We start from the raw sequence: 12,749 nt of genomic DNA on the forward strand, positions 1-12,749 counted from the left end.
GCCAAATGTGTGCTGCTGACACAACTGAACCACAACTGCTAAATTCCTTGTATTGCTTGTGAATATCCAATGTGGACTCTTTCTCAAGGAGTAATTAGACAGTAATATTTAGAAATGTATTTAAAGAGTCTCCAAGTAGAGGGGTGGCTGGAAAGGTGTGTACTCACATAAAATTCCTCATGGCTAATTACATCCCTCTGCCTTTCCTTATGTTTAGGGTTTATCTGCATTATCAGTACATGTTAAGTGCAGGAACATGGGTATGAACCTTGCACAGGAAGTCATGTGCAAGAAACCTTAACCTATTAGTTACATATGTATTAAAAAATCTAATATGCCACTACTGGGACAATCCACTGAGTGAAGCAATTAAGAAAGTAAAAAAAGAAGAAATAAATTTAAAAATGCAGAAAAGCAGTATTTCCTTTTAATCTGAAAGAGGTCATAGGTTCTGAAAATATTATGTACCTTTCACTCCAAAAGTAGGTCCTTGAGAAGGTTGTCTCAGACAAGCAAAGGAATTAATGTTAAGGTGTGCAGTAAGCGCCTGAACGAGACCAACTGTGACTGTGCTTTTCCCCTCTCCTAGGGGGGTAGGGGTTATTCTAGCAAAACAAGAAAAAAGATTAATCAAATTCTTTGCTGATGTCAGCCTGGCTAAGGATATCAGAACTTAGAGCTTTTGATTTCAATGAAGAATATTTGTACAGCAAATTTCAATAAGATTACTTTATCTTCACAAAAATACTGCCACAATGCTAGTCCCTAGCTCAAGCTGGAATGCTAATATACATGTGTCTTCTATTTAAGCAATTTACTATGATAGCAGAAAAAGAGAAGATTATTTTGGCAAAAGTTCTAAAAAGAATATATTGAATTTAGACATTTTTATTACAGCACAAAAGTCTCACCAGTTTCATTAACAAACCATCCATCATGATACTCTAAGCATGTATTAATATTTTTCTGCAGTAATGCATGAGATCTTTTATTCCCACTGTTCAAACTTTGAATGAAATAATAGAATATTTTAAGTTAAATAACCAACGCTTTTCTTTGTAGAACTCAGCTATGCCTGTCCAGCTTCCATGTCACCATAACCCTCAACAATGACAGAGCAACTGCTTTTAAAATATAACAGGATACAAAATCCACTATATTCAATTGAACATGACTCATTGTACACTTCTGTTTCAGAGATTTAAGGGCAATAGGGGACAATGACTATCATAGTCCATACAAAAGCTCAAAAGCCTCATGCTACAGCTCCCATATTTAGACCATGACTGAAACAGGACAGAATTTTAAAAATACCTGCAAACTCAAATCAGAGACTCTAACCTCCACTCTATTCTTGTCCCTAGAGAAGGCCCTATTCTTGCCCCTTTAATAAAGGGACAACAACAGCTGATTTTGCAAGCAGAAAACTTCATCAGTCTTCAGTGAACAAGAGACACCTCAGTTTAAATGATCCTCTCTCTACTTTCAACATCAGCACATTTGTTTATGATCCATCTTAAAAGTGTACATGGTGCTAGGGTTTTTCTTCTCTTTCTGTTTTTCTTTCTTAATGTATGAACACATCTCATGGCTCCAAAATGCACTTCAATTATTCTTTTGAGGCAGCATTTCTTTTTCTGATTGGCAAAAGAAGAAAGCCCCAGTCCTTTTTCCATTCACATCACTCTCACACAAATCTTCCTTTTTGGCAAAGAGTAACCATTCATATCTTTGGTGCCTTTTCTACCTGCAGAGAAGTACTTTAGTGAAGCTGATGTAAAAACTAGTGTTCATTCCCAAAGAACTACAAGCATGCACATGGATCTAGTCAAAGGGGAACCCTTATCTTGTGACCTTTTCAAAACTTGAGCTGAAACATCTAGCTCTAATTAGAAACACTTCCTTCCCCAACTAGTAATTTCTCCAAGATATTCCTATCCTCAGATCACAATTCAAATGGCACAAAAACATTAGAGTAATTGTAAGAATCAGCTTAATTCAGTCAGTTCACAGATTGGCAAAAGCACTTCTTCGTCCCACAAAAGAAAATAGATGAAAACTGTTAACTTTTCATAAATCTATCTTTTACAACATCATCAGATCCTTGGCTTTTACTTTAAAAAAGATGCCCTGGATAGATATGTCTGGAAAAATGTGAGCAGTTTGGAAGCAAGTCAAATCAACATCTTTATATTTTTCTAGGAAAAAAAAAAAAATCAGAAAAGTAGTCTTTTAACTAACGTTTCAGTGAAATCAATGGGGTTAAGCACATCTATAAGAGATTCCCTGAACTCTTCACTTTGAACTACTCTTGTGTGACCATGGGCCACTTATTTGGGCACTTGGTTTTAGCAGTTTTCTCCCACGTTTTATAACATTGTGTTCACCAACCATCAGATTCTAAAACATCATCAGTAACTTACTATTCATTATCCTAGACTATTTAATTATCCTAGAATGGCACTTCTTTGACTTAAAAAAGAATTCACAGAACTCTAGCAATGTATCTATGTAGAGCCAAAAAAAAAGGTGAGAGATTTAGAGCATATCCTTTATCTCAAAAGCAGTTTTGGTCCCTGTCATTTTTTTATCCATACTAGGCCTTCTTATTTCCTTCTGATCTACTGCAGAAGCACAGAATGCTACCTAATTTCTTTTACTTTTAAGTTTGCAGCTCCTAGAAGAAAGGATACTTTTAATCTCTGCATTGTCAGGACAAGGAGCCCTCAGGGTTTTACTGTTGCCACATAGATAGCTTCCTTTTTTCCCACCACTCTCTTTCTCACCTCCTTTTTGTCCCAGGATCCTTACTTTTGTACAAATGTGTTTCTTTCAGAGGATCACAGCCAGGTTAACTCACTTTTACTACCAGTTTCACCTTCTGACTACTGTTCTAACACTGGTTTCCCCAAACCCATTCAAGTAATTCTTAGCATGGTTTCTCCTTACCCCTTGTTCTCCTCTACTATCTCATTCACTTTTGTCTATTGTCCTAATCTCTTTTACTTGATCTTCTTATTCCTGTGCATTAAAATCAGATTTAAAGCACAGATTTAAATATGAGTAATCCTGAGGCATTACTGTGTTAAAAGCCTTAAGGTAACAACTCATGAAGCAATCAATTATTTAAAAATAATAACAACAAAACAAAAAGAAAAACAATAAAGAAATTCCCAAAAGAAAAGTATTCTACTATGAAAGAGACACTTATAATTGCTTACTGGAAGTTAGCATTAAAGAACTTTCCAAAAACTCAGTGCACACAGTGGCTGCACTACTAACAGATACAATTGCATTTGAAGGGCATCCTGTTGGTGGCTACCTCTAATTTTGAGCATCAGGCATATGAAGTTCACACTCAAGAGAATTCAGAGACACCATCCCTAGTTATTTACTTGGTTTCAGCTCAAGATGTGGCAGGTGGCTGACCTGGCATGCACAGCAACAGAGGGACTCTTCACTCTTATGAAACGAGTAAAATCAAAGATGCAGCCTTCATCCAGCAAAGGAAATGAAATTGCAATTGACAAATGCACAACCAGAATGCATGTTGGTAGCATAAAAAAGAATATCTCCTGTCACAGAAGAAAACAACACACAGTCAAGTGTCACATTACTAAAATGCTCTGGTAACTTGAGTGGCCTATTCTAACATGACACTGTAATATGAACCAGAAAGCACTGAGAGTTTTCTATGAGACAGATCTTTTTCCAGAAAGCAAAAAGAAACACACCACTGCTCTTTGATTAAACTGGGAGGAAACCTCAAGAGCTAAACAGTTATTTATTAGTTTCAACAGTTACCAAAATCTCAGCTTTAAACATTAGTTAAAAGAAAAAGGAAAAAAAACCACCTGTAATTTAAAGAAAATCCTATTCCAATAATTTTCCTTTGAAAGCTTATTTTAAATATCTTCCCTTTTGTACCTGCTCTACTTTGATTGGGGTTTATAAATAAAATAATCCACCTAATCTGTTTTGTGGACATTGAGCTGTTATTGCTGGCTACACTACTGAGCCTACACTCTTGCAGCTTAGGTCACTTGCTCACATGGGTATAAAATTACAACTGCCACTGGCTAACTTTAGCTCAATTGTGCAATTCTGTGCTTTAAACTTATGCAAATTAAAGAAAAATCTCCTTTAAAATGCAATAAATTTTAATGAACTTCAAGAGACTTTAACAGCCATTTGCATTATTCTTCAAATTTCTTTAGTATATTTTCAATCAAAACACAGAAATCCCAAAATAATTTTCCACCTTAAACTTTGCCACCTACCAAGCAGTCATCAGCTCCTTGGCAAAGTTTTCCATAACATTGGAAAGCCTTCTCTCTTTATGTATATCAAAACAAAGATAAGAATATGCAGAGTTTTTGTTTGTTTGTTATACATCACATTAGCTTACAGCAGAGCTGTTTCTGTGGGAAAGCTACACGAGGTCTCCCAAAGAGAAAATAAACAAACAGGGAGACATACACTGCACCAGCTGTGACCTCCTCACAGCTACACCAGCCACTGTGACTCCAGCAAGAACTTTACTGCATATGTGACAATTCTCTTTCAGACTTCCTACATTCAACTCATAGGTATCAGCAGATTCAAAGATTTTAATGAGTTCATAATTCATGTGATCCACATTGAAACCTGCAAAGCCAGGCTATGGAGGCCATGGGCAACTAAGCTCCCACCTATAGACATCTCCCATCCTAGATTACAATTGTCAGAGATGTATTTCTGAGCACAGAAGTGCTGCAACTGCTGTCACCTCATCGAGATGAGGTTATGACAATGTTGCAGTGGCATCCTTGGGTTGGGACTGGAGCTTCCAAATACAAAAGCACAGAGGTCACTATGAAGCTACAATGACTGAACAAAGACAGGAACAGACTGAGGAATCCTCCACTACAAACTCTCATAATCCACTACAGACTCAGACACGACAATCCCAATCAGGAGCTGTGTAATGACATGACCAATACATGACAACTGCCTCAACTATGACTTTACCCTGGACTGTCAGACAATTCAGGGCATCAACACAGGGGTATTTTCCCTCTTATCCTTCCCTGCATCTTTCCTCTAATTTTTATTTTCCTTTTTTCTTAGCTTTTAAGCACCTTGCAGCCCAAGGGACACAGTAAAAAGAAATACATTTTTTTTCCCTCCATTTTTACCTTACTGAAAAGGGAGTTCATCAACAGTCAACACTATTACTGTTAGGAGAAAAGTACTGATTTTAAATTTTCCAGCATTCAAAATCCAACACACATCTTGTTAAAAGCAGAATTGTACTTCATAATTTTCCCACTTTTTATTCTTCCTCATCTTGCATTTTTGAAGTGAACAAGTTTCCAGAATTTTCCGCTAAAAGCCACAACACTGGAGCATTTAGAAATAAGATACTGAAACATACACACACGCACATAGACATAGATTCTAACAAACTGCAGCTGTAATTTCATATTGTGTCTGAAAATATGCCATGTACATGTTTGAATACATGATTAGGTTACCCTGAACACTAAACTTAGCTCCTAGGTCAAGCACAAGCTGCATTCATTTGCATGCTCTCAGCTGGCAATGAGTGGAGGCAGTTTGAGTTAACAGATCCTGTGACATACTATTTAGCACCCTAAAATCCTGTTTACAGGCAGTTGATGCCCAAGAACCAATTACTCCATGATAACTTGTGGCTCTGCCCCCACAGTGTCTTAACATGAGCCCTAGAGCAAGCCAAACACAGACAAAGAAAATAAAAAAGCAAGAATGAAAAAAACAAAAATAAAAGAATGGTCTCCATATAGAGGTAAGTGGAATTTATGAAGAAATAAAGTCTTAACCTTATTTTCAGGTCTCATGATCTGTTCATCAAACTGCATACAAAGTTTATAATACTTCAGCATACAAAGTTTATAATGGATGAGACACTTAGCCCTATTTGCCTGCATTTAGAAGGAACAAAAAAGACTTTGCAGTTAGCAACTTTTTAAAGAGACATAAACTGTACGTAGAGATAAAAAGGTACATTTCAGTTGCATTTTCCTGCTCAAAACAAGAAGTTTGGTCTTTAGCATATCAGGAATAAACTAGACATGCATTTGCAGCAAATATTTATAAATTCCTAGACATTGTGAAATATTTAAATCTGAATGTGCAATTAAAGGCACAAATGTTACTGGCATCATGGATGGAAGTTGGAGGTTTTGCAGTTTCTTGAATACACACACACTTTACACTCTTTTCACACACAAGAAGTTCCCATCATACATTACAAATATTTCCACCAGAACCGTAAGCATAAACATCTTAAATATTTCCTCTGAAGCACTGAAAATTTATTCTGAAGGCGTACACTGCATCATTCTAAAAGAATTTTTAAATATCTTTGGTTATTGTGAACAAACATAATCCAAATAGCAGGTTTTGGTTGACCTTGCCTTGGCAAAGGAGAGAATGAAGGCAAAGGAGGATACTATTTCACTCCCCAGTTTCCACAATTCGGTGATACTCGATTTTCATTGCATTGAACACTTCCCCATCAGACAGAGTTCCCTGCTTTTCTTAAAAACATTGTCATCTGCTACAGCCATTTCAGCAAGGGATAGCAGCTGAGAGCATATAAACACACACTATATGTATATTTTATATGTACTATATTTCAAAGTCAAGCTTTGAACTCTCCCAGAAGAGAATGTTCCCACTATTGTAGTGACCCTGCCCAGGCACTCCTCCTGCAGCAGATGTGACTTTGCACTAACTCCACAAGATGCAATGACTTCAGAGATGTTGCAAATAGCAACATATTGCATCACCAGCTTGGCTAGCTACCAAACCCAGCCCTTTGTTTCTGAAACACCATTCTGTATTGGTACATTTTAATGTAAACTTAGAAGAGGATACCATTTTCTACTTTTTGCCCGTTTTTTATAGTGATGGTCATAGCTTCTGCATTTCTTCTACATGCAGAAACCAGCACTTCTTTCTGTGACAACTGCTTGAGACACCTTCTTTGAAGGAGAATGGGAGACAAAGCAGTGCGAAGAAATGCACTGGTGCATGCAATCTGACACAGCTAAACTCCACCCAAATGGGGCTCTGCAACTTGTGCTATCTTTGCACCTCCAGACATCTTCAAATAACCTCTTCTGAGAGAGGTTTGCTGCTACGCAAGCCTGGATTGGTCTGCAGCATGATGACCAGCTAATGCTGTTGACATCATGAGCAAGAAAATACATGGCAGCAATTTTCTTCAAACTCAGTCAAAGGCTAAACCTGTTTTTGTTTCTCGCATGCCACAAACATCCAAACCAAAATAAAACTATACCAAAGGAAACCAAACTCAACAAGCTATTATTTCCTTCTCTTAACTGCTTCAGCATCCTCCAAAAATATCTTTAACGCTAGACTTCCATCACATAGCTTTGAGCAAAGTGTCGTATCTTGCCTGCCTCAGCTTTGTGACATCAAGTCAGACTACAACAGCTCCATCTCAGTGCCAGAAATCCAGGTTGTTCCCACAGGAAGACAGTAAAGCAAACAGTTTGAGAAACACCAGCCAAGGTGAGGAATCAGTAGGTCAAGGTGGTTAACAACAGCCTTCTCTTTCTGGATCAGCCAAAACTGCATTTTAAACCTGACTCAGTTTAGCTAAAAGGAAGCAACCAAAGATTAACTCAGAATATAAAGACACGCTGCAATTTAAATATTAATGAAAACCTTCACATGTTTGTTCACAAGTAGAAGTTTCCACTTAGTAAACCAGGTGAATGAAAAATTGTGTCACTGAATGCAAGAAAAACCTGAAGCTCTTCAGAAGAGAAGTGCATAATTCCTGCTGAGCATTGCATTTGCAATAATCGTGGGAAAAGCAAACAGGATAAGCCTGCCTGGAGACATGTCTACATTTCAAAGAAATAACATGGCTTTTTAAACTTTGTAATCTGTTCTTCAATAAGAAAAGTATTTATTGTTAATATGAACAGATTAGCATCTAGCTTCTGTTAATGTTTGTTTATAAACAGCCACAATGCAAGCAGCCTTAAATATCCAAGTTAAACATTTAAAATTCTGATAAAACAGTAAGAAAAACTCCACTCACCAACATTTCACAGAATCATAGAACAAATTACCTTTTATAATATATACTTTAATTCAGTAATAAGAGTTTGGAAGAAAAGCTGTGTTACTTCAAAGGAGTTCAAAACCTGCTCACTGTCAGAAAAGAGCAACATACAGATGAAAACATTCAAGATTCTTATTTGTACAGAGTATAAAAAAGATGTAAGTTGCATGTTTATATTAATAAGAGTGGAAACAGCAGACATTAATGACATTGCATAGCATTCTTACCCAGCAACTAGAACATATTTTCCATCTGGTTGATCCTTTAACCTTTCCAGCAGGGACAAACGTACTTTGGCTTTGGTTTGGCCATAGATCTCAATTTCATCTGTAAGCAATCCTATCTCCTTGGCAAGTACATCAACAGCTTTTGGACTCTGTGCTCGGGAAATCTCAATATCACTGGAAAAGAAAACAAATAGGAGCCAGGAGATTTCTCTCAGCTTAGGTGGTCGACAACAGAGCACAAAACAACAGCAAATAATCCAACAATGGAGTTATTGTAATGAGTTTTTTAATTCCCTCTTACATTTTATTAACCAAACCTAAATATTAACTAACACCTAATATAACATTGAAAATTGAAAATCACATACAGAGTTTGTTAATTGTTACAATTTCACAGAGAGCTCTCCTTTAATCAGATTCCAAATATTACGTAATGCTTTCATATCAAGCTAGGAACGTGTCTGCTGGATGCTCAAGCATGTCCCACTGGAATGGATGTTTCTGGATTTGTTTTTCCCTTTTGTTCTCCTCCCTCACAGCATATTTCAGCACATACAATTTACTAAAAAGTGCATGCATTCCTTGGCCAACAAACACATTTGCTAAACCCGAAGCTTGTGCATGCAGTGCCTTTCATCCGAGGGCAATGCCAACACCGTTGCTCCCCATGAGGGCCCCAAAGGAAACAAGGCATTTGAAGACCAACTCATGCACTTCTAAAACACAGCTAAACTAAGAATGGCCACAGAGCAGAGTCTACAGCACAGGGTTCAACAGAGACATCCACTGAGCTTACAAACTACCCCCAGCAAGGGTGAGCAGTAGCTGAGGCAAGCCACAGATTCCCGGAGGGAATGTGGCTGTAGGGGACACTATTGTACCTGCAATTCCTGACCTGGACAACCTGAGGTCTTTGGATTTAATATTCCATCATGGATTTTGCATTTGCGAGCTTGACCTAGTTGCCCATTATGTCCACATAATTGTGTGGAAGCTGTAAGCTCCTGCAGCATGGAAGCCCAGGGGCTGGGGACACAGGATGTGAAGAGTTGTCTCCTTGGGCTTCGAATTGCTCACATTACCACAAAAACAACTCAAAAAATTACTTTCAGCCTAACCAGGCTAAATTTCTTCCTGTAGTTTCAGTTGATCACAGTATTTTTAAGACAGAATCTGGCAGTGGCATGAAAGCTCATGTCCTGAACTTTCAAACATTCTGCAAGACCTTAAATATCGACCAGTGAACATAAAACTACAACCAGATCTCAACTCTGTGTGTGGACTTCAGCCATTCTGCTGAATGAAGACCGGGCAAATGATCAGTCTGTGCCAACTTAATGGCTTGGAATTCTTTGAGAAAATCCTAAACTGGCTCCATTATTCATTTATAGCTCTCAGGTATCCCCCTTTTGCACCCTGCAGCAGGTAAGTGAAACCCAGAAACCACTCACCCAAGCAATGACATAATCCAGTACTACAAGACAAGGAGTTAATCGCAGTACTAAGCTGGAACTTGCTTTCTTTCAGAGACATACTAAGTGCATCCTCTTTCACAGAAGGATATACCTTTGGCTTCTTATGTGTGACTTCAAACACAGCTAGCCATAAAAATTAAATGAGAGCACAAGACAGAGTGGCTTACAAACATCACATTGCAAAGACCATCTGAAGGTTTCACTTAGAACTTCCAATATATAAACAACTTAAGTCCCAGAAAATTCTTGCTAAGTTGGTGGTAGTGTGGTCCTTTAAAGATCTAAGAAATTAAAATTTTTAGGGTGACTATTCTCCTTAAAATAATTGATACATTTAGCAAGAGGAGAAAGATACAGACTAATACAACAACATTACTTTACATTTTTTTCCTCCTCCTAAATACATTTTCCCAAGACACAGAAAATTAAAGACTTGGTTATGGACTTTAGAAGTCTATATTTGTTGCTGACTCTTTTAGTCTGACAAAATATTCTCTGTATTGGAAATACCAGAATTATTCAATATGTTATGCTATGCAGTATTGCTGGAGATGTGCAAAAGTGGTTCTTCTGCATTAATGAAAACTGTAAAGCAAGAAGTCCACCACTGACAATGCTAAGTGATAATTTACAAAATACAGAAAAATTTAAAAGATGGAGGAAGGCTCTACATCTACTCACCTGACATTTCTTTTTTACTGCATATTGTAAAAAAATTTTCCATTCCATTTCCAATATATTTGGAAATACTTCAACCCAGATCTCACAGAAATCAAAAAGCAGATGTTCTTAGTTTTAGTGCTTAAGCAGCTTTGCCTCACTTTCAATGAATACTCCATCTGTTTCCACACAACGTGGTGTATTACTGAAAGCTTACATTTTATTACAGGATACTTTCCATCTGAAGGGATTTTTTACATTTAAAAGAAAAAAGACAAAGCTATAGAGTTAGCAGATAAATGCAAGTCCTATTACTAATTATATAATATTTATTATACTATATATATTATATTAGGGTGTGTGTATATATATATATATACACACACCATTATTTATTAATAATGTAATTATTGATGTACTAAACACACAATGTCATAGAGAGGATTGGGAATACCTTTTTGTGAGGTTTTTTTTTACCATCACCCTCATGACATCACATACTTAAACTTTTAATTGTATTATTTAAGGATAGTTTTTTAGGCTTCAATTCTAAAAACTGAATTCTAGAATTCCAGAAAAAGTTCAAGCATTTCTGCCTCCTTGTGTCCCTGGTCACAAGAGAAAACTCATTCTTTTGGCATCTCTGGTTTAAATTACATTTGTGTTCATTCCCATTGAACTGTTGTAAGAGACAGTGAAAAATAAATCAAAATACAACATTTTGTCACAGCTTTCCAAAACGACACCAGCAGGATTCAGAATTACAGAATCACAGACTGGCTGGGGTTGGAAGGGACCTCTGGAAGTCATTTGGTCCAACCCCCCTGCTCATGCAGGGTCATCTAGAGCTGGTTAGTTGCCTATGTCCAGGTGGTTTCTGAATGTCTCCTAGGATGGACACTCCACAAATACCCTGCACTTCTGTGTCAATATTTGGTCACCCTCACAGTGAAGAAGTATTTTCTGATGTTCAAATGGAGCTTCCTGGGTTTCAGTTTGTGCTCACTGCTGATGGTTCTGTCCCTGGGCTCCACTGGAAAGAGCCTGCCTCATTCCTGTTTGCATTACTGCACATTGTATTTAGACACGCTGGTAAGATCCTCCTATCCTCCAGACTATGGAGTTCCAACTCTCTGACTTTCTTCTGGTGTGAGGTTCCTTCAGCATCTGCAGAAGCGGGCATACCAATAAGCACAAAAAAATGTTGACACTTTCCTCACTTTCAAGCCATTGGTTCCTCTCTCTGTCACCCAACACAACCAACACACAGCAAAGCACTTTAGCGCAGTGAAGAGCTCAGACTGCTTTAAATATCAGAGATGTCAGCAATCATGCCAAGGCAGACCTGAAATCCCTGAGACCCAGACATGGGCCTTGGGAAGTGACTGACAGGAGCTGATTGAAAAGATTCTGGGTATGAGAATAAATATGCTTCCTGCTTTTCACACCCACACAGGAATTTAAAAGTCTAATGCAGAAGAAAGTACTTCTGCTGAGGGAAGAAAATAAATACAAACTCAAATGCCACTGAAATCACTGAGCCTTAACTAAACACCTTCCTACATCAGGGTTCAGCCATTAGGAACCTCTTGTCTTTTGTATTTCTGTTGGTGTTGCACAAGACTTCTCATCCCTTCATCAATGAAACCTTCCAGCTTTAGGTCTTCATTAAATAAAGCTTGGCTCCAATGTAAAAATCAAAGTAAAAATTAATATCAAACAGAAGCACATGGTCACAATGAAGCATACAAGAGAATGGCACAACATATAGTCCACATAAGATTAAAAATTAATTAGGCACAGCACATTTTTAGGGTGTCACACTTGCTTGCTCTTTTTAAAAACATTTTTCACTTTTTTTTTCCTTAAAAGCACTTATTACCTTGGCACTGGGGAGAGGGGCTGCAGTTTCAAGCTGTGGAGGTCCCACTTCCTGTACTGCTGGGACTGGATCCATCGCTCCATGTTTTTTACCATGTTCTGGTTTTAAACAAGAAAACAGCACACAACAGCTGCATCATAAATGCTGAACAGCAATTTCAAACAATCTCTAGAGTATGTTGAAATAACTTCCACAGCAAAGGCTAACAAAAAGCCCCAAACTTAAAATTTTTTCCATTTCATGGTTTTAGGACAAAGTAAGAACCACTTTTCTATTGTATGACCACATTTCAAAAAGAAACCCCACTAACACATAAGTGGCAGAGAAGATTCTCTAATTAGGCAGTTGAACATTTTATTCTGGTCAAGACAGAGAATTAC

The 12,749-nt window shown here is 37.5% G+C and overlaps 1 protein-coding gene across 1 annotated transcript in view; it reads right to left on the minus strand.

Annotated features, from left to right (window-relative positions):
• Positions 1-12,749, minus strand: part of MTHFD1L (methylenetetrahydrofolate dehydrogenase (NADP+ dependent) 1 like) — a 146,670-nt gene that overhangs the window by 112,548 nt on the left and 21,373 nt on the right. Inside the window, exons 10-12 of the mRNA XM_066546968.1 lie at positions 12,370-12,467; positions 8,353-8,526; positions 469-605 (exon numbers count right to left, since the gene is read on the minus strand). Of these exons, the coding sequence (XP_066403065.1) occupies positions 469-605; positions 8,353-8,526; positions 12,370-12,467 (409 nt within the window). The remainder of the gene's footprint in view (positions 1-468; positions 606-8,352; positions 8,527-12,369; positions 12,468-12,749) is intronic.

The sequence above is a fragment of the Molothrus aeneus genome, chromosome 3, assembly GCF_037042795.1.
Source record: "Molothrus aeneus isolate 106 chromosome 3, BPBGC_Maene_1.0, whole genome shotgun sequence".
Classification (NCBI taxonomy): domain Eukaryota; kingdom Metazoa; phylum Chordata; class Aves; order Passeriformes; family Icteridae; genus Molothrus; species Molothrus aeneus.